This window comes from Anser anser (genome assembly GCF_964211835.1).
Source record: "Anser anser genome assembly, chromosome: Z".
Classification (NCBI taxonomy): domain Eukaryota; kingdom Metazoa; phylum Chordata; class Aves; order Anseriformes; family Anatidae; genus Anser; species Anser anser.
Window position 1 is genome coordinate 58,488,919 of NC_139723.1, and position 26,448 is coordinate 58,515,366.

The window sequence follows — 26,448 nt, forward strand, 5'->3', positions numbered from 1 at the left end:
ACTGCTTTTGAAGGCATTGGCGTCCATCAGTGCTGGTCAATCTTTAAGCACTGCCTCCTAAAAGCACAAGATCAGGCAATTCCAAAATATCAGAAGTCAGGCAGGCGGGGCAGAAGGCCGGCCTGGCTGACCAGGGATCTTCTACTGGAGCTTTGGCAAAAAAAGAAAGTGTACGGCTGCTGGAAGGAGGGTCAGACGACATGGAAGGAATACAGGGGACGCTGTTCGTGTTTGTAGGGAGAAAATTCGTGTGGCCAAAGCCCAAACAGAGTTGAAGCTGGCCATGTCTGTGGGAGACAATAAAAAAGGTTTTTTTAGATATGTGAACAGAAAAAGGAGAACCAAAGAAAACATAGGTCCGCTACTTGATGGGGAAGGTCTCCTCACAGACAATGACATAGGCAAAGCAGAGACGTTTAATGCCTTCTTCGCCTCTGTCTTCAACACTGATGATGGGCTTCGGGACCCAGGGTGGCCGGAGCTGGAGGACCATGACGGTGGGAATGACAAACTCCCAACCGACCCCGAACATGTGTGGGATTTGCTGCTGTACCTGGATCCATAGAAGTCCATGAGTCCGGATGGAATTCATTCCAGGGTGCTTAAAGAGCTGGCTGACATCATCGTGGGACCTCTCTCAATTATTTTTCAATGGTCTTGGGAATCCAGAGAGGTCCCAGTAGACTGGAAGCTGGCAAATGTTGTGCCAATTTTCAAGAAGGGTAAGAAAGAAGACCCTAGCAATTACAGACCTGTCAGTCTCATGTCAGTGCCTGATAAAATTATGGAGAAGATGATCCTTGAAGTTATTGAAGCACACCTGGGGGACAATGCAGTCATTGGTCCCAGCCAACATGGGTTCATGAGGGGTAGGTCCTGCCTAACAAATTTGATTTCCTTTTATGATAAGGTCACCCAAGATCATGATTCTAGTTCTTTCTGTTGCCTGATACCAATACGGCATCCTTAATTAAGAAACTAGTTACTTTCTTTCCTTAAAATACAATGTGAAAAGTCTTGTGAAATGCTACAACTGTGTTATTTGATTGGAAAGTTGATTTTTTAACACCTATCCAATGTTTAATATTCCATTTTCTCATAGATTTTAAAATAAAATCACCATGAGAAAACATTCCTCTTTTGAAAATGGATCCAGATAATTTTTGTTAGAAGTAAATTTGAAGTCCCGAGTGATTCCTGAACTACAGACACTCCCAGAGCAGTACTTTTTGGAGGTCTCTTCCAACCTAGATGATTCTGTGATTCCCTTACCACCCCATTGCTCTGGTTCCACACACATTTGTCCCTCCCAGAGCAGTCCCCTGACTTGTCTTTTTTTGTTTGTTTGTTTTGTTTTCTTTTTCCATATCTAATGTACTGGGTCTGGCCAGGATGGAGTTAACTTTCCTCACAGCAGCCCATGTAGTTCTGTGTTTTACATTTGTGGCTAGACAGTGTTGATAACACATCAGTGTTTTGGCTCGTGCTGATCAGTGCTTGCACAGTGTCAAGGTTGCCTCTCCAACCCGCTGCCCCTCAAAAAAGTCCAGTAGTCTGGGGGTAGGCAGGAGGCTGGGAGGGAATATTTCCAGGAGAGCTGATCCAAACTGACCAAAGGGATATTCCATGTCATATGGTGTCATGCTTGCAATAAAAGCTGAGAAAATGGGGGAGGATGCAGGAATATCCGTCGTGATGGCATTTGTCTGCCTTAGTGGCTGCAACATGTACTGAGGCTCTGCTTCCCAGGAAGAGGCTGAACATCTGCCTGCTGATGGGAAGTATTAAATAAATCCCTTATTTTGCTTTGTTTCTGCGCGCAGCTTTTGCTTTCCTTATAAACTGTTGTTGTCTCAGCCCAGGAGCTTTTCCATCCTGCTTTCTTCCCCTGTGCTCTTAAGGAGGGGAAGCGAGAGAATGGCTCGTGGACATCCGGCAGTCCACATCTAGGCATTGAATACGCTGGCAACCCCAGCCTGCAAATACTCACTCTTTCTTCATCCAGCTTGCCTGTGCAGACTTGGTTCTTTAATATTGTGTTAATGAGAAGAGCTAGTGGTATCAGAGAAAAAATAATATAGCTGTTTTTCTGATTATTGTCTTTTCTTCAATTATAAGTTTTTAAATTCTTCTCTGTTGGCATGGGTTAGTCTTGTGCAGTCTTTTGGGAGTGGAACTGGATTTGTTTTATGTCTTTAGCTTGCAGTGCACATCACAAGTACTTTAAAGCAGACTTTTTTTTTCTTTTTTTTTCTTCCTTTTTTATTTTTAATGAAATTTAACAAACAGTAAAACAGAATGTGGATTCCAGTAATAGTGAAATACAACTATGTCTGCCTGTAAGATGCGCTGATTTATATTCTATTCACATTAACATCAGGGAATTCTAATCCTTTATTCAATGAAAATCACAGCAGAAAACCACACCATAATACTAAAGGAACACACAATAAATCATATGAAGAAGTGCAACTGAACTTCTGTGTATGACAGAAGTTTGAAAAATGACCTAAGCAGCTTATATGGCTAGGTTTTATTTGTAAAAACAACTTATGTACTTGGGAATTTAACCTCACTGAAAGTCAACAGGATTAAGTCCTCAAAAATCATGTAATTGGTTTTGAGCATTTTGTTTTTACCTATATAGCACATTCTCTCCATCAAGCTAACATGAAGATAGGTATCACTTGATTTTGTAGAAGTATGGAGGAAAGATGCACAGCTGGGATCACCAGCTTGTTAAAAAGATTTCACTGTCCATCAGGATATTTGTGTGGTTTTCTACCTTTTAACAAAGCTGCTTCAGCTCAGAGCAAAGCGCCTGTACACTTGCCTTTTATATGCCTGTGTCCATGAACACTTCTTTCCACCCCTCAGACTTGTTTGCAGACACACATACACACCGGTGCATCGGTATGCCACTATGGTTTCCTGTGTCTTCGCATCAGACCTTACTCAGTAGCCAGCTTGGGATGCCAAACCCTGCACACACAGCAGCCTCCTCTTCACAAAGTAATAGCTGTGGTTAAGATGTCATTCTCCATAAATCAGATTTGGCAAGGGTGACGGCAAAGGGCAGGAGCTGGAGTTGTCTTTGCAGGACCTGAGCAATTTAAGTGGCCTTAATCCTCCCTCTTATTACGCTGGCTTTGTGGAAGGTAGATGGACTCACTTTAACTAGAAGGAATGAGCTTTTTTTTCATCTTTTCTTTTTGGTCACATCAACAAAAGACCTGGGAAATTCCAATTAATTAGCACGCCTTGGGCTAATGAAAGAATAAAATTGAAAGAAAAATGTCTGAAGCTCTGAGAAGAGTGGAAGCATGTAGTGACAATAGAGATTTTAAATATTTGTGGCAGTTTGTATAATTTTCCCAGGGTTTGTCTCTCATCGCCTTGAAGGGATAAGAGTGGAAAAACAAGTATAAGGGTTTGTTTGGGTCATGGTGTAATAACATATCAGCTTTTAAGAAATCTAAATAGGCCATAATATGAAGAATGGTGATAATGACCTCTTCTAAAAGTAAGTTTAAATAAGATTTTTAAAAAGAACCACTGTCCTTTTACTATTGCAGTACACCTTACTGGCCATATATTTCTTAGAACAAGACTGGCTGTGGAAACAGTTGTAGAAATTTCCAGAGAAGTCACAGTAATTGTGCAGGTGGACTCTTGAGTAAATTCTTAGTCTACAAAATGCTTTTCTAAACTGCTCAGAGATATTCTTAAATTCTGAATTGAGAAAATGCAAATTGCGTATAAGTAGGTGCACCTTTATAGTAGAGAATATTCTGTTAACCACAGAAGTCTCTTTTTATGAGTTACACTTGGCTATTGGCCTCTATATCTTTGCATCTCTTAGTTTCACTGGTCTTTATGTTTCCTTATGGACATGCCTTTCTGAGTTTCTGAACTTACGGACTTTAGACAAAACAGTCACAGCTACTGAATCCAAGGTGTGTTTGAGCTGATTGTCATGAAGGTGGAACAACCAGAGATTTAGTGTGGTAACTTTTTTAATGATTAAAATAACATCCATCAAAAACATTTTATTTTTCTTTCAAGTTCTTTGTTCAACAACAACAACAACAACAAAAAACTGCCTTTCTGTTGTGTGTTGTGGAATGAGATTTTCATAATGCTTAGAGATACTGCTGGTGTAGAAATTCAAACTTTGATAGTGTCTGATAAACATGCTTGAAATGTGTATATCAGTTAACAAGATTATCACTTGAAAAGACAATTGTATTTTTACTGAAAAGTTTTTTGAGGTGGTAAAATGTATTGGTATTTAATGATGCATGAAACTTTTAAATGAACCATGAAAGCAATAGTTAAACTAATTAGCTGAATACAAAGCTTCTTAGAATACATACGTTGTGTGGGCTGTATACTTGTTATTTCTGCCTAGTTAAACTGACAACTAGGATAAAGTTCTCACATTATCTTTTAGGAGAAACAACATTAAACAGTATCTTGTTTTTAACACAAGGAAAAAGAGAAAATTTCTTGTTTGTACTGCTCAGAAACTCAGGGACAATGCGGTTTTAAAAAGTACGCTTTAGTTATCCTTGAACAATGGACTTAATCTGGGGAACAAAAACATACTGAATGCAACTGCAAGTCACTTACATTCCTGCTTGCATACTTCAAAAGCCAGTTTCTGCAGTTCTTTGCATGTTAACATTTGCCACCTGTTCTTAAATATTGTCACTATTCAACAGGTTGGCATTTGTTCTTCTTTTCTTCTGCTTGTGCATTTCAGTCTCTTGAAGGGGTAGTGAGACTTTCCTGAAAAGCAGGAATGAAATAACTTGAGCTATCCGTAAAGATCTAGAAAGAGGTTCTCACATGGTATTGTGATTTAACATTGGACAAAGCCTTTACTGCATGATTTTTTGCTGAACAGATATCTCCTGCTGGATCATGAGACGCAATGACATTGATGTGTAATGGTGCTGAGTGACACCTGGTCTGTGCTGGAGGTAGAAAGTAACCTCCTTGCTCTTGCATGCTCCCATGCAGCTGGTGGCAGGCTTTTCTAGGGGTAGGTGGTGATAATTCATTGGAGTTAAGGCAGTATACACCAGCTGAGTCTGTCCGCTTATTCTTAGTGCTCTGCCAGATGGAGCTAGCTTCCCTGTGTATAAGTGGTTAGAGGAGGGAAAAGATCTTCCCTTCTCCTGGGACCTGGATGGGCACTGCCTCTCTATTCCTCTTTGCTCACTGCTGATACGACCACGCAGACAGGAGAAGTGAGTATAAAGTGCGCACAGGGAAGTATTAGACGGTGTTTACACACAAGACCAAGCATGGCCCAATAAACACAGCAGCAAGAAATCAGAAAATATTGTGTGAACAAGGGGTATAATACTATGCTACCTTGCTTCAAAAATCTTTTCGGTAATGTTCTGCAAGTGCCCATGGTTACAGATAACAAAGCTCCTGTCTACCTTTTTCTGAAACACTAAGGATATGGAAATAGCAGAAAATATCTCATCTGAGCATCTTTTAATTAAAATTATGGGGAAAAATATTTCAGGAATGTATTGAAAAAATGCTAAGTATGTATTTTTAATGTGAAGAAATGCACAAAAGTGCTGTGAAGGTTCAACAGTGTTACAAGGAAATTGTTGTGGGGAAAGAAGTGTTACAAGGTGCAGAATTATTTTCCTAAGGTGTTATCTTAGTTGTCTGTTCTTCGATAGGGAGATATGTTGTTTCCCTTCCAGTTTAGTGCAGATTTTACAAAAATTGAATGCAAATTACTTATTTCCAAAAGTGATTCATCCAGGTAATGATTTCCTAATCCTGCTTTGCAATCTTTTGGGTGGCTCACTGGTACACGATAGTTCTGCATTGCAGACAGGTGATATCAGCAAAGCAGTATTCCAACAATACTGATGGAATTTATTGGTTTTATTTTGCAGTTGAGTACAGCACTGTTAAAGGGGCAAAGTTTTTCTCTACAGATTTTGTCTGGAGTCATACCATACATAGAGTATTGGGAAGTTTTAACAATACTTCTGTGGTTTTTTTTTTTCCCTCAAGTTGTTCCTCTTGCAAGTCAGTTGATAAAAATAATAAACACAACAGTTTATGCTCTCATGCTTGTACATACCTATGCTCTGTGTTCACCTAAGTCAGATTCAAACAGTATTTTCCCAGTGGGAGTGGAACTCAAAGGAACTCTCATTCCATTGCTATTCTCTTCTTTTTTTTTGTTTTGTTTTGTTTGTTTGTTTTTTAATACTTGTGTATTTCCATTTTGGTTATAAATATAATTGTAATTTTTACTGTTAATATTGTAATGATATTTTAAGGAGCTTGCAAATACTGAAATTGAGAATGTGAAACTTTTTTTTTTTTTTTTACCATCAGATTAATTTACTAGCAAGGTAATATATTGCATTACTTCACTAGTGGAGTTTCTCTTAATTCATACCAGTTATTAGAGAATAATATGTGGCTTGCACAATGTATTCATTTTTCAGAAAGACAGACTAAATGGTCAGGCTAAGGTTTGTAGGTAGAAACGTAAAAGAAGATGCCAGGAGAAACTCACATCTCAGAGAAATGGTACGTACCATAGACCAAAGATGTAAAGGAATATGTTATCTGTACTAGAAGAGAACATACTGTACACTATCCTAACAATGACAAAAGGGGAAGCACATGTATGTAGAAGATCACGTAAAGAAAAAAAAGAGAGAGAACAAAATAATATACTTTCATCAAAAACAAATAAGGAGTTCATTACATTTATATTTTAGTCCAGTTAAACATTTACTGGTTTGTGCAGTAGTTGACTGATAACTTCCTATTTTTTATGCAAAATAAGCAAACAAATCAGCTCTCAAACACACTTTTTAATAAATGGGTGACCTTCCTTTTATAAATTAAACTGATAGTTTATAATGAAATATAACAAATGTATTCAGATCTAATTGAAAATCAGTTTTACAGTGTGTGTTTTCTTCTGGAACTTACCTGAACCTAACAGTTTCATAATATAGTCTTAGTTTAGTCATTAAAGACTAATTTTCATTTGTTTAAATTCAGTGGTTAAAGTGTTCCATAGAAGTAGATGATCTCATTGCTGTCTGCTTCAAACCAGCTAAGTTAATTACCTGCAAGGTATTGTTTTCACCGGTCAGTTCTGGATAATTTTTTACCCTGGTTTCACTTGAAGGGAGACATTGTTTTTTATTGTGCTTTGTCAGTCTCTTTTGTCTCACAGCAGAGCTGCTGAAAGTACATGCTTGATTACTTCATACAATGAATGGCAAATAGCATTGGAAATTAGTGCAAGCTAATTTACCAAGTGCATTCTGATAGTAAAGAAACTGCCTTTCCAAGATTGAAAGCATGGAAAGCTTTCACAGTGCATGCATAATACTTTCTCATAATACAATATGGTCATACAATTCTGTTTAGTGTATTTCCTCAAGATTATTTTTCTTGATTGCAAAGATTAAGTCTCTGCAAACAGTTACAAACATGGGAATTGCCAATACCCAGATTAATGGTCTGTCTAACCTAGTGTTCAGAGTGGACACTGCCGGAGGTTTTGGAGGAAATAGCTTACTAACAAGGCATTGCTAGTTCTAAGTGTTAAGAAAATCATGAGCTAAGATCAAGACCATAAGGCTAGAAAGAGTGTTTTGTTGTTGTTGTTTTTGTTTTGTTTGTTTTTTTTTGTTGTTGTTGTTGTTTTCAAATGTGGGGTAGTGGTGTTGTATTTGTATTTACTTATTGGTTTATGGTCTTCAGGACCTCAACTTTAGAATTTTCTAACTGCAAAATTAATTTTTTTAAGAAAATAAATGTCAAGACTCACTGTCTGATATGTAGTGTCAGTGTGGGTTGTGAAACTTATGTATTTCACAAGACTTGCAATAAAAATCATAATCCAGCAACTTTTTGAACCTTCGTGTAGTAATTTCCATGTACCCTGAAGAACTGCAGATTGTATCCCATACAAAAGTTGCTCATTCCTAACATAATTTTGACTGACTTTTGTGTAGTTAAACTATGAGCCTCAAAGTCTACCAGTATGGGTGTATAAGCCCAGATTCCCAAATAGACTCAGACTTTGGTTGACCCTGTGCTAATAGAAGCAAATAGCAATCTCCCCCTGGTTGTTTTGTTTTGTTTTGTTTTGTTTTGTTTTGTGTGTGTTTTTTTTTTTCTTTGAAGCTGCAGTTTAACTCACTTGCCTTATAAAGAGGGTTTCAGGGGATCTCAAATCCACAGCTGGTGTCTCTTTCCCTAGGTGTCTCCCTGGCTGGTGTCTCTTTCCCTCAGTAGGTGACATGCAGTAGTCTTCTTAAACAATGGAAAAGTGGCTGTTGTGTTCAAGGACACAGGGAAAAAATTATAGCTCTCTAATAGTTATTAATAATATGACTAAAACTCGTGGAAGGGAAGCCTGAAAGAAATTGGCATCCCCAAGGAGAGAGGGATGGAGGTATTTCTCATCTGGAAAGTTTTCCATGGAACGCTTGAAGTGTGTTCAGTCAGCAGCTACTGTGAAGTCCCTTCAACCAATGTACCACCAACCTTGCAGATATGGTGGCATGCTGCAAGGTTGTATACGATTCTGCAACATGTTGAAGATTCACCATGCTATCGAAAAAGACCAGATTTGGTTCAAAAGGACTTTGGTGGCTTACATCTAGTCTATGTGAAGAATAAATTGACACAGTCTTACTGATTGCTTTGGCCTGTCTTTAGTATTTATTGTCTTACAGTATGCTGTTTTGGGTGTATGTTTCTTTCCTGCTCTTAGTGAATGCAGAATCCACACAAACAAAACTGGAAGCCTATTAAAAGGGAAACAATAAAACTGACCGTTTCCAAAGCGCTAACTACTGCACAACCAACAGACAGAAAAACCCTTAGGGAAATTACCTTTGGTCCTTTGTTACAGTTCTTTCATTTCTAGTTGACACTCTAACAGTAACAACAGGATAGATTTTCAGATAATCTTAATAGCTTTTTTTTTTTTTAAATATAAATTGATTAATTCAATTACTGAAGAATTTAATGATCTAAGAGGTGACTTAATTTGATCTAATGTTATGTATTTGGTATGTTGTGTGTTTCAGAACACTAAACAACTAAAACTGGTTTTAGAATAATAGCACTATAGAACAGCTTGGGTTGGAAGGGACCCTTAAAGATCATCTATTCCAACCCCCCTGCCATGGGTGGGGACATCTTTCGCTACCAAGTTTCCCAAAGCCCTGTTCAATGCAGCTTTGAACACTCCAGTGATGGGGTATCCACAACTTCTCTTGTTAACCTGTTTTAGCGTCTTGCCACCCTCATCATGAAAAATTTCTTCCTTATATCCAATCTCAGTCAACCTTTAGTCAACAGTTTAAAGCTGTTACCCCTTGTCCTGTCACTACAAGTGCTGGTAAAAATCTCTCTCCATCTTTCTTCTAAGCCCCCATTTTATGTATGAAAGGCTACAATAATGTCTCCCCAGAATCTTTCCTCCAGACTGAACAACCTTAACTTCTCAGCCTCTCTTCATAGGATAAGAGCTCCAGCCCTCTGATCATTTTTGTGGCAGTTCTCTGAACCCTCTCTAACAGGTTCATGTTTTTCTTATGCTGGGGACCCAAAACTCTATGCCATACTGCAGATTGGGTCTCATGAGGGCAGAACAGAGGATAATCACCTCCCTTTGCTTGCTGGCCATGCTTCTTTTTTTGCTGATGTACGTTTTTGTTTTATTGTCATTTATACATGGGAAACAAAATTTACAATTACAAAAGTTAGATACAGGAATTTCATAGTATTACCTGAGATACTTTGTAGAATTAATGAGTTTCCACTCTTGGCTCAGGAAAGTAGACAAAGAAATTGCTGTTTTTCAGTCAATATCTGATAAAAGAAAATGTGTTTACATGGAAACTTTTCATTTCAGAAAATGAAAATATCTCCAGAAAGCACAACAGTGATATGAACTAAGAGAATCCCATTCTACCTAAATTAAAGGAGCTATATTTTTCTGTATTCTTTGAACATTCTTCAGAAGTTTGCAGAGAAATATTTTTCCATGTCAAGGATGAGTGAAGCTTACCTATTAACTAACTATAAAGAATAAATAGGGAAAATAGGCAAGCCAAGGAATGAGGAAGTGAATGGATTAAAATATTTCCATAAAATATTTTTACTGTTTATACTTGTTAGCTATTACAGTTAGATATTGATAAAGAGCAGTTTTTATTTGTGTGTAATATGTTTATTTGGAAGAAATGACGTGTTAAGCACCTGCAGCTCTTCCTGTTATCCAGCTCCGGACTGATTCCACCTCCTCTTGTATTTTACAATACTCTTGCCTTTATTAAGCTATCTCCTGATTTAAATCTTTGTATATAAGGAAATAAATTGATTCTTATTTATAGTATTGGTTCCATGTATTTTTCTCGTAGTCTTTAGTGTCATTCAAAACCCAACGATGCCCTCCAAAGAGGTTCCCATTTATCTCAGCTGATGTGGATTCAAGATATTCCTGGTGCCTGTCCTTCCACTGAAATTAACTTTTTAGGCTTCAGGTCAAAGATATGGCAAACTTTGACTGACAGCTCCTCTAGCTCTGTGGGTGTATCATGCCAAATGTTAATCCAGGACAGAGTCATTCTGCCTGGTCAGATTTATTCAACACCTTTGAGCACATTTTCTGACAGTTTGCCTTCCAGCAGCAGACTTGGGCTAGCTCAAGTGTCGATGTTGCATCCATTTAACGTTATGCTGGTCAGATGTGAGCTGTACTCCAGCAACTGGATCAAAGCCAGCATATGCTTCCTATCTTGTGTTCTAACTTAGCTCAACACTCAAGCCTGATTCAGATCAAACTAATACTTCTTGGTGACCTGCAGGACACAGATGAGATATTAATGGTGGGCTTTTGGCACACATATCTCTGTGAAACTGTAGATAAAATGTTATGACTTCGCTTTCCATAGCAGTAGTCTCTTCGTAGTCTCTTTCAATGGTGGGAGCTGATGATAGGTGCTTTTCTCTGTTTTCCTTTTAATTGGAAGAATTGTCATTATTCCCCATGACAGAAAATGTTTGTGAATGATATAAAGAAGAAAACATTTTGCTTCTCTACCAGAGAAATGCACAAAGAAATTTTTATCAGAGCCAGAGTCTTACTCTGCTTTTGTCTGTCATAGCAGTAATAAAGTCTAAGTACTTCTTTTTTTTTTTTCTTTTTCTTTTTTTTTTTTCTTTTTTTTTTCCTTTCAGTAACTGGTGAACACTGAGGGTGCTTTTTATGCACTGATAATAAGAGCAAAACTTCTAATTGCAAGATGAAAAGGGTTGTATTGAGTATGCAATTTCTATTGTAACAGTGATGGTTTGGCACTACTGCCTTTTGGTTTTCATTTTGAGGGTTTTTCTTCTGACATCTATGTTCCAAGGAGGAACGTGTCCTGTGTTTAATTTTGTATAAATAACAAACTAATTTTATGGTTGCAGATTGCCATTTGAACCAACTAGATGACATATGTCTTGTCCTTAAATAAAAATTTGGCAAGTGCATAGGTCTTCATTCCATGGATATGATGAATAAGATATTATGGTTACCATTGAAATTTGTTGAGGTGGCTTATGTGTGAAGGGCATTATGTTGTTATCCAGGGAAGAATCAGTATATATTTCTTACATTTTTTGTGTGTCAGAATTGTTTGTTGCAGTGCTAAATAGTAGTTTTATATCTTATGAAGCTGTCAATATATATAGGCTCTACAAGCTTCACAACTATGTTTCACTGTCAAAAACAGCGAGATTTCTTATGTTAGTATAGTATAGCATGCTTCCCTGCCTTTTGTATGCTTTGGTGCAGAAAGCCTTTGGTTTTACATGATGAATGTGCCTTTCTAAAAAACAGCTGACTGCACATATGTAGTATGCACACATATATAGGCATATTATGTAGTGTTATGTATTTTATGTGAAGTGAATGTGTCATGTAAATATTTCATTCCTGTTCATCTCATCGTTTTGCTAGAGGAGTAGCATTCATATTACTACCAGGGACAGCTTATGTTTTTTGTATAATAATTTTGCTGGCTGTTTCCCTTTTAGCACCCTGTAACATAGTGGAAGCAACTACTGAGTAGCATACTGATTCAGCTGTAGTGAGTTCAAAAGGTAAATTACTGCACAGGAAAGAAAACAAAATGACTTTCTCTTATTCTTTCGATCTAATTGGACATCTATGAGAAAATCACAAAATAATCCCATAGAGTTTAAAAGCTGCTTTTCTTGTACCCCAGATGGAATTAATTGCAGTACAAGGAATTCTTTTTATATGTTTGCCTTTGGAAACGTCCAGTCCTTCTAGTTAAATTTTATGTTGGGTTAGTATATATTGTCTTCTTTTCTTATCCTTGATTTTTCAACTAGATGCTATATTCTTCACTTATATTTCTGAATAGTAGCAGTGAGTAAATTGTATTTCTTAAAGGGCTGACATATTTCATCCCAAAGACTACATTTTGGTGGTATTTCATATAATCAACTTGTAAAATCTATACCTGAGTTGGATCTTTGTTGGCACTTTGTTGGCACTTTGGATCCCAGTAGACTGAGGATCACATATGTGCTCCTCACAAATATATGTCAGATATTAATAGCTATTACTAGTTAGTCGAAGAGAAGAAGAGTTTGAGAAAAAGGTTCTGACCTTTGAAACAGATCTCTTTTTTGTTTGTTTGTTTGTTTTAGAAAAGCTATCATTTGAAGTTCCTAAGGTGAATTACAGATTTTTAAGATAATCCTATCTCCTTACTGTGAATGTGAGGGCCATGAGTGCTTTAATGTACTTCTTTGTGGAGTTCTCAACCCATTTGAACAGCCTTGTGACAAAATGAGTTGTGCAACCAAGTCAAAAGTAGATTCATTTCAGAAAACGATTTAAACTCTTGAAGTACTTACAGTATTTGTCCTGGTACTGCTATCCTGCTTTGAGAAGTAGTCCAAACACAGGGAAGCTTCTAGAAATGTGAATAATCTAATTATGTATTTCCAACTGCGATGAGAATTTGGTAGACATCCAACAACTTCCATATCATGACCTATTTTAACTTCTCTATCTTGATGTCTTTTAATGCAGGGGATCTTGTAGACTACCTAAATCAAGACACAGAGTACACAGAGCATTTTGCAATTAGTCCTACTTGCCATCTACCTCTGTAATCATCCTTTGCTACTGTGTTAACAACCATCAGCTTTGAGTCATGGCTGCAATGACTAAGAACAGACTGTGGCCTTTTAAAGTCCAGAATGCTACTTTGTTCAATCCAGCTCAAATTCCTCTCCCCAGGCCTCTGAGAAATGCTGGGTCCCAGCTATAACTCTCTCCTGCCAGGAAAACGTGTGTGCTTTGCCACAGCAGACCTACTGCAGGGATAGCAATTGGAATGCATGCTTGCAGTCTCCATGCTTTTCTGGACAGCTAGTGGTAGGAGTGATGGAATGGCTTTCAGTGCCTTGTAGCTGTGGGATTTGGTACAACTCAAGGCACGGTGGTGTTCCTCTAGCCTCCTTGGGTTCTCTCTCCCTTTCTGCAGAGAATGCTGTAGTTATGACTTGGCTGTCCCTCAGCTGAAGACTGCTCTTTTGCCGAGTCTTCAAATAGTTTTTTTCTGATGTTTATCCATGATGTCTGGTCTTTAGTTCATGTACTTCAGCATGTTTGAAACATGCATAATTTATTAAATCCCCTATAAAACACTCCTTTTTGTATTTGGAGAAGTTTGCAAACTCCTTGTGTTGATCCTCTGTTTCATTCTCCTCTGAAGATACTCAATTCCAGTCACTTCTTTTGTGCAAAACAGTGTAAGTTCTGTGGCCTCATCATGGGTTCATGGGAGATGAATACTAACCTGCCTCGTTGTTTTTTTTTTAGGTGGCCTTCATTATGGATCCCAGTCTAAGTCCAATGGAAAAGGCAGCTGCAACAATCTAGTAGTCACCAGCAGTCCAATGACAGTTCAGCGGCTGGGACCTGTCTCACCTGCTGCTAATCAAGTTTCAACAGCATGCAACCAGATCAGCCCCACCCTACAGAGGTCTATGGATGCTTCCAGCCTGGGTGTTCCTCCTTCAGATACAAGGTAACTTTTTTCTTTTCAGTACTTAAAAAAGAGGCCTTTTAAATTCTCTTGCCATTTAAATGCAACCTTTCTGATAATTATAATGGCCTAAATGATGCTTTTTTATGCCATGGCAAATTTAATTTGATATAATTTAATTCATGTCAGCTGTAATCATAGTGGTATAGATCATTCATATCAAGGGTAAATGTGGCTAGAAATTTTCTATGCTTGATAGGTTTTTTTCTGTTCTATAAGGATTTTTATAAGCACTTAACTATATTTTTGCACAGAAAAAAATAAGCCAGGGACAGGAAATGCCAAGGAGGAAGAAAGTGGAAATAGTCCAAATGTGACATCTTCATGGGTAGTTGTGTGTTTTAAGTGTAATAACACTAAGAATATTATGCTGGTGCATGGCAAGTAACAATGTCAGACAAAAAAAAATAATGCTCTGCTAATGCTTCTCTCTCCTTATCAACTGCTATTTCTTTCAAATTGTTTAAATGGTTAACACAAGTTAATAAGATCAATTGTTCCCTATCTGCAATGAGCTAGCAGTTAACTGCGTCTGTTAAGCTTTTCTTTTTTAAAATGTTCCGGTAACTTTTGAGATTATAGCTATGAGCACTATAGAAAAACATGAATGAAGGGAAAACAGTTGTTTAGACAACCTCCATATAGGTGCAGTAAGCACATCCCTGGATGTTAGTTAAACAGAGTGAAAACATATTCCAGCATGTTATGTGGGAAGCTACATACCCACTTCTGTAGATGTGGCTTGTTTAATAGTTGCCTACTCAGCTGAAATGTAACCGTTTCTATTCACAACAGGCCACAAGAGCCTTTACTCTCTAAACAATTTACATTTTACTACATCACCTTATTGCAAGCCAAAGAACCATCTTGAAATAATTAAAACTTGTATTATGTAAATGGAAGAAAATCTTGCAATAATCTACTGTAAGATACTCTGGGACATGTTGGACTTGATGATCCTTATGGTTCCCCTTCAGCTCGGGATATTCTGTTCTGTTCTACTTCTGTCACTTCACTTGTGAAAACTAAGTTCTTTAGTACAATTTATACAATTAATTATGCTTCTTATATGAACATGTCAGGGAAAATCATTCACTGCTAAACTGATGACAAATGACAAATCCAGAGACATGCCTGTGTGACAGAGTAGAAGCAATAGAATGAAAATATCATTAGGCAATTATTACCTACTTAATACTCATAAGTTTTAGGCATGCCTGTAGGTTTTGTTATTTTTATGTGAATGTATGGTTGTGTGTACTATATCAGTACTGAGTTATACATTTTTGTTTTTATTTTAAAGAAACATTTACTAAGGGTGAACTGAAGTTGAAACTCTGGCAGAATCCAACCTGTAGTGTTTCTGGAGTGTCTTTTAATGATTTATCAATGAAGACATTATAAAATCAGTTTGTCACACAAAGAATGTCCATCTCAGCAATTTTCCCCTCAATTTAGAGCAGAACAAGTTTCAAGTTATATTTTAATTCACAGATTGTGGAAACGCTTTTTTTTTTTTTAATTGCTTCAGCATTAAACTGAATTTGCCTAAAGTAGTTGCCCAAGCTAACTTCATAATCCTTCATGAGCTGAGTGAGTGCCTCCTCTTCATTGTGGCTTTTAGGATGCATCATGAACTGTACTCTGGCAGTTCAATCCAAAACAGCTTGTTGGTTGAACTGACCCAGACTAAAATGTCTTGATTTTTACTGATGTGGGGTGGAAAGCTGGCTAAACTGCAGTTTTCCTACAGATATCATCAAATTTTGGTATATAGACCAAGAGGAATAAAATCTTTCCTCCATCTTTTCTGAGAGTTTCCCAAAAAAATTTTCAGAGGAGTCAGTTATGCTGCTTAAAACCAAATATAATACTGCCACTTACTGCGATGCAAGTGAGAGAAGGACATAGGAAAGAAAAAAAGGTTCTTGGCTAGTAAAACAGAAGAGCGTGCAGAAAGGTAGGAAAACATAGTTTTCACTCTTCTGTGTTTATGTCTAAGATTATGAGTTATACTTGACACTGTGACCTGTGTACACAGAGGCAGAATAGAGTGACAGCTGGAATATCTTCTAAATATTCATAAAAATCTGGTCCAAACTCACAGCTCGTTTAGATTACAGTAAGCAAATATGCCCATTAATAGCATCTGAGAATCCGGCACAGTGTTATTGTTGGTCCTTCATTTTCATCTTCATTATAAGTACATTTATTTTTCCCCAGAAAATTTCTTAGTCATGGTGTGGTCTGGGTTTTAATGAATTTTTCTCTGTTTTGGGAGCTGGAATCTTTGTTACTTTTGAATGTAGAGGCTTAAGTGAGAACCAAACTTCTTCAGATTATCTGGCTCTTACTTATTATCTACTTTAAATACTTGTCCAACTTTTAAAATCCTTTGAAATACAGTTTCTCTCCAGCTTCACTGACAGGTGTGTTCCTTTGTGTTAGGCACTGGTAACTTTTTGAATGAGGCTGGTCCTAATCCACATCTGATTAAAATTCTTGACATTAAAAAATAGACTTGTTACATTGATGCATGACTTTTCCTACTTATAAGAAGGAAAATAAAAATCTAAATGATCAAGCCGGCAAAAGAAAGCCATCATTCTTATACTTTCCAGTTATAAATGTTTATAGCATAGCATGGAAAAATCAAACCTTACTTTTCTTACTCTGTTGAAGACTGGGTCTATATTGGGGTCACAGCATACTAGCATAGTTTATCTGCCTTATAATGAACAGTGCTTTAACAAAGCCCATTGATAACAGACCCTACAACCTGAATTATTTTTTTCTGCAAATAATTACCCATTTAGATGTAAATCTTACACAAGATTGACCTGATACAGCAATCACATTTTTCTCATTTTTCTTAATCAGAATTGTATTCATCATGTTAATTGTGCTTTTCTTTAACATTCTGTTTTGAAAGTAAATGCTATTTACACCCCATTGGAGTAATATAACCTCCATAACAGTACCCTGTACCAACATTCAGTTTGAACAGGATGTTTCTTCATTATTCTTATACAGAAAATCAACCACCCATTACAAAAAAAAATAAAAAGTATCTTGAGAAAATGATTTTCAACTTCTGGAAAATGCTGTAATATTAAGTAAAAGGAGAAAAAAAAAAAACATCACTAAGCAAGAAATCATGTGGGTGAGCTGAATAAGATAATAAAGACGCCAGGATTTTTCAGCTTTAATCTGCGTGGCTGGAGTTGAACGTGAAAAGCTACATACACTTCTCTTTATTGAATGGCTGTAATTAGTGTTAGCATACATTTTGTCAACCTTGCTAATGTGATGGAAAAATAATCCACAAATCTCCAAAGGAAAAAATTGTTTTACCAAACAAAATCATGAAAATTTGTTAAACATTGGCATATTCATTGGGGGTATCTCCAAAGCCATTGTTTAGGATCTGTTCTTATTCTCTTGAATGAACTGATGTTGTTTTAAATGGGATCGAGATCCCCACTTTAGCCTGTCACCAATTCTTAAATTAGGTGGTTTCATGTATCTTCACTGAAGCTGCAGTCACAGCAGTTACAAGATGTGGTGCAGACATAATATGCAACTATGCACCTTAACAGATCTGTCTCATGGATCCTTGTCTCCTGAAGCAGAGTCTGCAAGAAAACCTTCCAGAACTGAAAAACAACTACAATACTATTTATCCTGAGTAGATTCTAAACTTGCTTACCTATTAAGAAAAAGAAGCTAGTAAAAGAGGTAGAAGTGCCTCCTTAAAGATGCTTGCTGTAAGTACGTATGTTGCAAGAAAGAGATGAAATTTGTTTTTTTATTAATTTCTTTATAGTGCATACTTCCTCTTCTATACTTTTGAAATTTGTAGTAATATAAAAACATTATAAGTAAAAACATTATAAAGTTTAAAGAAGTAAAAACATTATAAATAACTGACTATAGGAGTTTACATTTATAAATAAGTATACATTATTCCTTGCCCACAAATTTCTTTGAATTACTGTTATTAAATATTTGATATACTGTTTAGTTAGAACTTCAAGAAATATTTTTAAACATAGTATTTAACGTATCTATTACCACTTACTAACTTTCTTTTGTTAAGTTAATTTGGCCTCCTGAAGTCTTTGTAGGATAGGAGAAACTATAGTGTACATTGTTTATCATGTGAGAAGGTGAGAAGCAGTGATTAAGTAACTTGTCTACCTTCAGAAATGCATTTTAGATTTAGAAGAGAAACAAGATTTTCTGTATATTTGATCTACCATTTAAATTCTGTGTTTCTGCACTTCAAAAGTGTATGGTAAAAATCATAAATACAAGAATTAACCCCCAAATTGCAGAGGTTTTTGTTGTTTTTGAGATCTCCAGGTTTATCTAGATGCCAGGTTCTTTCTACTGCTCGAGCTCCTCACAAATACTAATTAATATAGTGATGACACCACTGGCTCCACCGGCTGGCAGGAAATCCAAGTGTGCCAATATTCAGAATTGAAAAATAAAGACATAAATCTACTTGTCCTCTACCCAGCATTTGCAGTTGTGAATCAGGGCACATGGTGTCCTTGTATTTCCTTATTATACTTTTACGTAGATACCAATATTGTTAGGAGCTTATGAGTTTTTTAAGCTACCTGTAGGATATTTGCAACCTAAACAAGTTTCTTAATCTTTCTATGACAAACTGATAACAGCAGCAAGATTACACTTTTGTGGAAAAAAAAAAAAAGAAAAAAAAAAGACTGCTGACTTAGAGGGAAATACATCATGAAACAAAAACTGAATGAACCCCTTCAACCAGTTCTTCTACGTTATTAATTTATTTTGTTTGTTTCGTTAAGTTAGATATAATCTATATAATCTTGAGCTATTTCTGTAAAGAATATTTGTATGCATTACAGTTGGTCAAGTGAAAAATGTTAAACATCTATTCTTTATTAATCAGTTTTCTTCTCCTTCTTTGCTAGAAAAAAAAAATAGTAGTAATCTCAAATCAATGAGTTTCACACAAGGCAAGAGCATAATGCTGTAGCTTGAGAAGCCCAAGCCTATTTACACCATGGTTGATGAAAAAAACATCCTTTTATTTCTGCAGTGAAGTATCAAGAACCTTTAGAGCAACTTTTCTTAAAATCTTAAGTTAAAAGTTGGACGCCTAAGTATCTTTTTACATATTTTTTGCCTGTGTATGCCTCCTGGTACATCAACTGAGAGTACCTGAAGTTAGAAGTTTTTTCACGTGTAACCTTCCTTTAGATTTATGTGTGTGAAGATTGAAGAATCACTCTGCAGGAGTATATACACATGAAATTTGAACTGCTGAAGTGTCTAACTGCTTACTCCTTTTATTATGCCTTTGTTCCAGGTCACTCTTGTCGCGTGAGTCTCTGGCCTCTACAACATCAAGCTTGTCAGAAAGTCAGTCCACTTTGAGTGTTAAGCAAGAGTGGTCGCATGGGTACAGGACACTTCCTTCTCTTCCTCCTGAACAAGGTACACAAAATGGTAGTGAGCTGGGGGACTTACTAAATTTTCCACTTGCAACATCTCTGTCCAGTAACTTCGTATCTAACTCATTACCATCCTACTTATTTGGCATGGAAAATAGCCATTCCTCTTTCCCTAGTCCTCGCCATTCCTCTTCCCGGTCTCAATCTACCCGCTCCAAAAAGAGAGCACTCTCTCTTTCTCCTCTGTCTGATGGCATAGGGATTGACTTCAATACAATCATCCGTACGTCCCCAACCTCTCTAGTGGCCTACATCAACAGCTCCAGGACATCACCAGCTAACGTCTCACCACAGCCTGAGGTTTATGGACATTTTTTGGGAGTGCGAGGAAGCTGTATACCCCAAAACTACTCTGTTCCAGCTGCCCAGAAAGGTCTTCTCATGACTAATGGCAATATCACCTTCCCAGAGTACATTGAGAATAGCGCTGGTGAATACCAGCGGATGCAGCAGTTGGAGCAAGCCAGCCTGCAGACGGAAACCACAACTAACATGGTGATCCAGCAGGGCATGCCTCCCATGGACAGCCAGGCTGTGAGTGCCCTGAAAAACGAACAGATGGATGAATTCTCAGGCCATACAGTTGACATGCCTCCTCCAACCCCTCTGCCACCACCTCCTCCACAAGGGCCTCCGCCACCATACCATGCTCATCAGCACCAACATGTGCACAGCCTCCCTGGTCACATGCAGCCGCTGCCTGTACCTCCATCTGCCCCATGCCCACAGCTCGAAGAAGATGGGGAGCTGGATGACTTCAATGGCAAGCATGGCTGTCGCTGGATTGACTGCAATGCACTGTATGACCAGCAAGAGGAACTTGTGCGGCACATAGAGAAGATTCATATAGACCAGAGGAAGGGAGAAGACTTCACGTGCTTCTGGGCAGGGTGCCCACGAAGGTTCAAGCCTTTTAATGCCAGGTATAAACTGCTGATTCACATGAGAGTCCACTCAGGAGAGAAGCCAAACAAATGCACAGTAAGTCTGAATTCCATCTCCCTTACCAATCAAAGACTATATATTACTCATGACAATATAGAGAAGTTGTAATTCTGTCTCTGTTTCTAATGTTTTAATGTAACGTTCTGGTTTTTTGTTTGTTTGTTTGTTTTGCTTGGTTGGTGTTTTTTTTTTGGCTAGTCTGCATGAATGAATGACTGCTTCATCTTTCCATCTAGATAGAAAGAAAAGCTATTCTTTAATTTGATATGTACAGACAGATAGGATTAAACAAAATTCTATTTTCTTAATTTAGAAAGCCTTTAATATAGACTGCAGAAGTGGCACGGTAGACCTTCATAAATTGAAGGTTAAGTACCATCAGTCACTGGAACTGTATGAACCATACATGGGGAAAAAGTGCTGCAGAATAAATGCCATAATCTATCTCAAAGTATTATTGCATGATGTTACTCTTTTTTCACTTGAGAAATTTTGGGGATCATGTATAATGTAACCATGGAAACTGAAAAAAGTTTTTGCCTTAGAAAAGAAACAATTGCTTGTTTCATTACTAACAAAAACCAGACCTGCAGCCCTGTTGTCCTGAATACAGTAGGAAAAATACACATGGCAATTTCTCTGCTCACATCTTCCAGTCATGAACATTCAACCCCCAAAGCCATGCTTTTCTTGCAGTTTTTCTTAGGATCACTGCAAGCTGGTCCCTTGCATACATAATCACACAGGCCAATGATCTAGCCAGTAAACCCTCCCGTCAGCTTATGTTTGGACTCCAGTAAAGCATCTATAATCTAATTCATATTCTTGTTTAGCTTTACGTATAGGGTATATTTTGGATGACAATTAGCTTACCCACACTAAACACTCATTTAGAGCCAGCAGAAGACAGCCTCACCAGTGCTGTTCCTAGTCCTCAGCATAACCTAAGAAAACAATGAACATGTTTTCTAGAAAGAACTGCTGATTGTCAATCATTTGAAAAAAATTGATTTGTTTATAAATTGTGTAATGTAAGTTGGTGCAAGGAGTCTGTTTTAGTGTTTGTCTAGTTGAATGTTTTTCTTACAATTTGTTACTTATTCTAGATGTTTGCTTGTACAATAGATAGAGGAAATTTTTTCTTTAAGTTTTTGAACTCTAAAGGGCTCAATATTCTTCAGGAAGAGGAGGTATCTTCCCAGATTTAACTCTTGAATTTAAAACACCGGGCAGAGAAACTGTCACAACACTAGGAATTTTATCTTTCCTTCTTTTTTTACACTAGAGCCTGAATGCCTGAATTCTCTGCTCTCTGAATCTTTCTTTTTTTTTTTTTTTTTTTTTTTTTCTTAAATTCCATTATATCCTCTTTTCTGCTCTTGGGATATGTTGGATCAGAATTTACCATTAACCAGTTCCTTGGGCACTTCTTGTCAGCTTTCTGGGGAAAGACAGAGAGAGAAAAAATAATTATTAGAAGTCAATAAAATAATTTTTGAAGGGAGTAGTACATGGAAAAAAATCATACAGAGAAAACAGTATCCAGAAAGATGGCAAGAATGGTGAATGAACGCTGAAAGAATAAAGCAATTACCCAGGGCATTTGTAATAGGATATCTATGATGAAGGATCCAGTAAGTCTGGGAAAAACACTGTCTTAGTAGCACTCTATACTCCCAGCCCTACCTGCTCAGAAAAGTTGCTTACATTGACTTCCTCATGTTTGTGAGGCCTCTGTCCTTAGCTTTGAAGGAGTCATAATTCATTGATGATAAATATGTCAATGTTTACGTGAATAAGGTACTTAACATGATCCCATTTTTGGATGACTAACCCAAAAGTGTGTGCCAAGCCTTACCGTGTCACAAAAAAATGAAAGATGTCTATATTAGCTTCTTAGAAATAGGTTTCTCTCATAAACAGTAATGACAGTTATTCATTTTACTGAACTTCAGCAATTAATGAGGGATAGTGCCAAGTTTACACATTGAAAGCACATACTTATCTTGTTTCATGTTTAGAAGTGTAACGAAATAGAGAAATTTTAAGGGTGACTTGGCAACTCTTAAAATGTGGGTGTAAATCTGGAACATACGACCCCTTCCTTGGGACAAACATGCGGAACTGGCATTCATAAGTAGGCTTTGAGTGAAACAGCTTGCTGCTGTCTCCCTTACCATTGCACCAACGGTATGAATTTGGGAAAACACATTAGACTTTCTAATGACAAGGGGTACAGTCTGGAAGTCTATCAGTGTATGTAGGAAACTATACTAAAGTCAAGCTTCATACCTTTCTTACCAAGCAGCGAAATTTACAATCATACCAGTATAATTTGTGGTTTTAAACTGAGATTTTAGGTGAGGTATTATGGAGAACACTTTGGGCAAGATGATCATGAAGTATGATTTTCGTAAGAACCAAAAATTACGCAAAAGAAATCTGAAATTTCATAAAACCTGTAAGAGTTTATGCACTAAAGTGATAAATCTAAACAATCCATTTATCATCTTTATTTTTCCACCTACAGTCTTTCTATAGTTTATTTTCTGATTCCACATGTAGGATGCTTCTTTCTCTAAAAACATTGTAAAGTACAGGTCTATACCATATTTGTTTGTATGTTTCAGGTGTATAGTCATTGCAGTTTGCATACTGATAGCAGGCAATCTAGTACACCAATCAGGGAAGAAAAATGACAAATATTGATTTATTACATGAACCAACCATATTTACTACAGAGAGTATAGGAGAAGTCACAGGTCTTTGGTAGGAACTAGCTTAATGTAATGTTCCAAGACCATCTAAAACTAAATGCAGCCAATAAAACTCATCATTTTAGTGACATCACACACCAGTCATTGCCTGAAAATCATGTGTGTTGGTTCCTAACATTTTGCAAAAATCAGTTAATAAATGTTGTTAATAACACTTCTTGTTAAGTGTATATTACAATAGGTCCTGGTTAGTGTATTTATCACGCAGTACTTGTTTCTGTGCAGCTGAAGGCTGAGAGAGCGTTACTAGGTACTGTGTTGAGTGTTCGACTACTTCATGGTTGCAGTGGATTGCTATGACAGTTCAGTAAGCTCTGCAAGGTTATAGTAATATAAGGCTAATTATAAATATATAATATATAAATATATAAGGATAATTATAAACTGAACTTCAGAAAATCCTTTTATTCTCCTCCGTGATTGTTCTGTGATGACTAAATCATATGTTTGAAGAAAGATTTAAAGAATAGCTGGGATTGTAACACATTATGTACTTATAGTTAAAATTGCAGGTAGATATTTTTGTGACCTATACAGTTGTTTTGCCACATACGAACTAGTTCCTGTTTATCTATGTAATAAAAAATGGAAGTGATAAATTATAGATAAAGGCTCTTTTCACTCTGTTATCTCTGGTTTTGGATGGGCCAGCTTTTTCAACTCTGAGAGATGAGAGTGTTGTAGAATGAGTTGTAATCAGATAGCAGCACATGAAAACATTTGATGATCCTGATCATCAGGTAAAACTTAAAGTCAAGCATTCTCAAGTTCAAAAACTCAGAGCATACCTATCCGTTTGTACGAATTACATAACAGTGAAGATAGAAACTGTAAAAGTATGCCTGCATATGAGGAAGACTTTGAGCAAGGTAACTGGGGAGCAGAAGATCATTCTATACCACTGCTGACAATTTACACTTTGTATTGATTTTTTTTCTGTAAATCAAACGTTTCCCCTCCTCCCCTCCCCTCCCCTCCCCTCCCCTCCACCCACTACACTTCTTCTGTGTACTCAGAAGATTGGTTCTCATTCTAAAACATATGAATTTTTTAATCTGAAAAAAAAGAGTAAATTTCAGAGATCCCACATTTTGTTTTGTATGGGAGGCCAAAGTGGGTGACTCTGTATCGCACTATATGGAAATTTGCAAAGCTGAATAGTACCTGCATGCAAGAAGCCTAACCTGAAGCTGGCTTGTTTGGAGTAGGAGTTCATTATATTGGTGTTAACATGTCTTGAGATCTCTTAATGCTGATTAAAACACCTTCTGAGTTCTATTCTAATATACTGCAACTGGAATGGATTCTTGCTTCATTTCAGTAACCTGATTTGAAAACTAAAATATCTATTCAGGACATGATAACATATATTTAGTGTCTATTCCTAAATTCTTTATATAAAAGTAGATATGAAATGTTTGAATGTTGTATATTTATGTATTAGTCTATGCATTAGTTTGTGGGATTGGGTTTAAGAAAGAAGTCGAATAGATAAAAAGATAAGAAAAAGCTGAATGCAAAATTGATGTTGAAATGTAAGCAGTTAGCTCTCCAGTGGTTGAGATAAAATCTGCAATGTTTGCCAGCAGTTACCACACAATGCTCTCTGAGCTTCCCCCAGATTTCCTCTGGATTAGAGAAAAAGAGAATTCCTGGCAGTTGTGGAAACTCCGCAAATGCAATTGGCAAATGCTGACCTTTTACTCTGGCTGCACCAGTGGGCTTATTTTCTACTCAGTGTTCCTTTTTTTATGGTGAATATTTTTGTACTTTTAAAGTTCAGCTGCAATAAGTGGTACTGGATTAACTTTATGTCATGCTATGTAAACAGTAAACTTTAAATATTACTCTGGTGTAAATAGCAACAACACATTGTTAAATTTCAGGCTCTCTCTTTGCATTTTCATTTAGATACACTAGTAATACTTCCCCTTTCAAGCTAAATTCAGTCTTTTTGCTTTCTATATGTTCTGAACAGCACAATGTGTCAGTATTTTGAAGTATGGGATAGCAATACTTATAGTGCACCTTTTCTTTTTATCACAGCTGCCTGGTGTGATTTTAACCAATAAAATTGCTAGTATTCTTGCCAGGTTTAAAGTAATATCAATTTAACATCTGCTAAATATTTGAGAATAACCCACAAGACATCAGTTTAATAAGCACATGAAACAGAAGTTATGGTTAAAAAAACAAGGAGCATAAAACTTAAAACATTTGTATAATGATTATTTGAGGCAGAATTAAACATCTTGAGGTGAGAATGAGTATTTAGATAGATATGCGTGTACTATTTGAATAACATCTGCTTAGAAGATGGTACTCAAGCTGAAATGTTAATTAAAACCAGAAATGCATTCTGTAAAAAACGTTTGGGATATTTTTCTATTTTCAGACTCTAGTAGTGTGCCTTCACATGCATGATGTGTTATTTGTGACATGTACTATAGATTTTATGCACAGAATATACCACTGTTTCTTGATTGTAAGAAAAGAATGTAACAAATCCCATACCTGAATAATGTTGGTAGGCACAGTTACTAGGACCTTTTCTGACACCCCACTACTTGCAAGGAGTCCTCTAAATGCAGCACAGAGAAACTGTGCAGGATAAATGCTGTGTGTCTGCCTTGTGGAATTCTGTTCAAGTCTTAAGAGGATGGAAACGATCAAAAAATTTTAATTTATTTTTCCTTGCATGTCTGCTAAAGAATCTTTCACCATGCTAAGACAGTAGCAGCTGAGCACCCAAACAGTGTTAAAAGAATAATAATTTAAATGTAGAGTCAAGCTGCCAAAAGTTAGAAAAGGCCAAGCTTGTAGTCGTCAGTTTCACTAATTCAGTGAACTAACTGAAACAGAAATACCATTGAAAAACAGAGATTTATCTATATCATGGTGTATAGACACAGAAAAGCTGTGTTTGAATTTAGACACATAAAGTCAAGGCTTCCTAACTCTCATAAGTTTTCACAGTCTCAGTAATCTTCTTTTTTGGGTTACGATGCTTTAGCTAGTTAAAGGTAAAACACGTTATGATGAATTGTGGGTTTGCCTCCA

General features: G+C 36.8%; 1 protein-coding gene across 14 annotated transcripts in view; it reads left to right on the forward strand.

The window, feature by feature from the left end:
* Positions 1 to 26,448, forward strand: part of GLIS3 (GLIS family zinc finger 3) — a 195,752-nt gene that overhangs the window by 29,506 nt on the left and 139,798 nt on the right. For 13 of the 14 annotated variants that reach the window (XR_014576784.1, XM_083817763.1, XM_083817774.1 and 10 more), the window contains 2 exons: positions 13,937 to 14,144; positions 19,522 to 20,647. Coding sequence is in view for 13 of the 14 variants with exons in the window: in XM_083817763.1 (XP_083673889.1) it covers positions 13,937 to 14,144; positions 19,522 to 20,647 (1,334 nt within the window). In the remaining variant the exon portion in view is untranslated. The remainder of the gene's footprint in view (positions 1 to 13,936; positions 14,145 to 19,521; positions 20,648 to 26,448) is intronic. The other variant, XM_083817773.1, reaches the window with a different exon arrangement.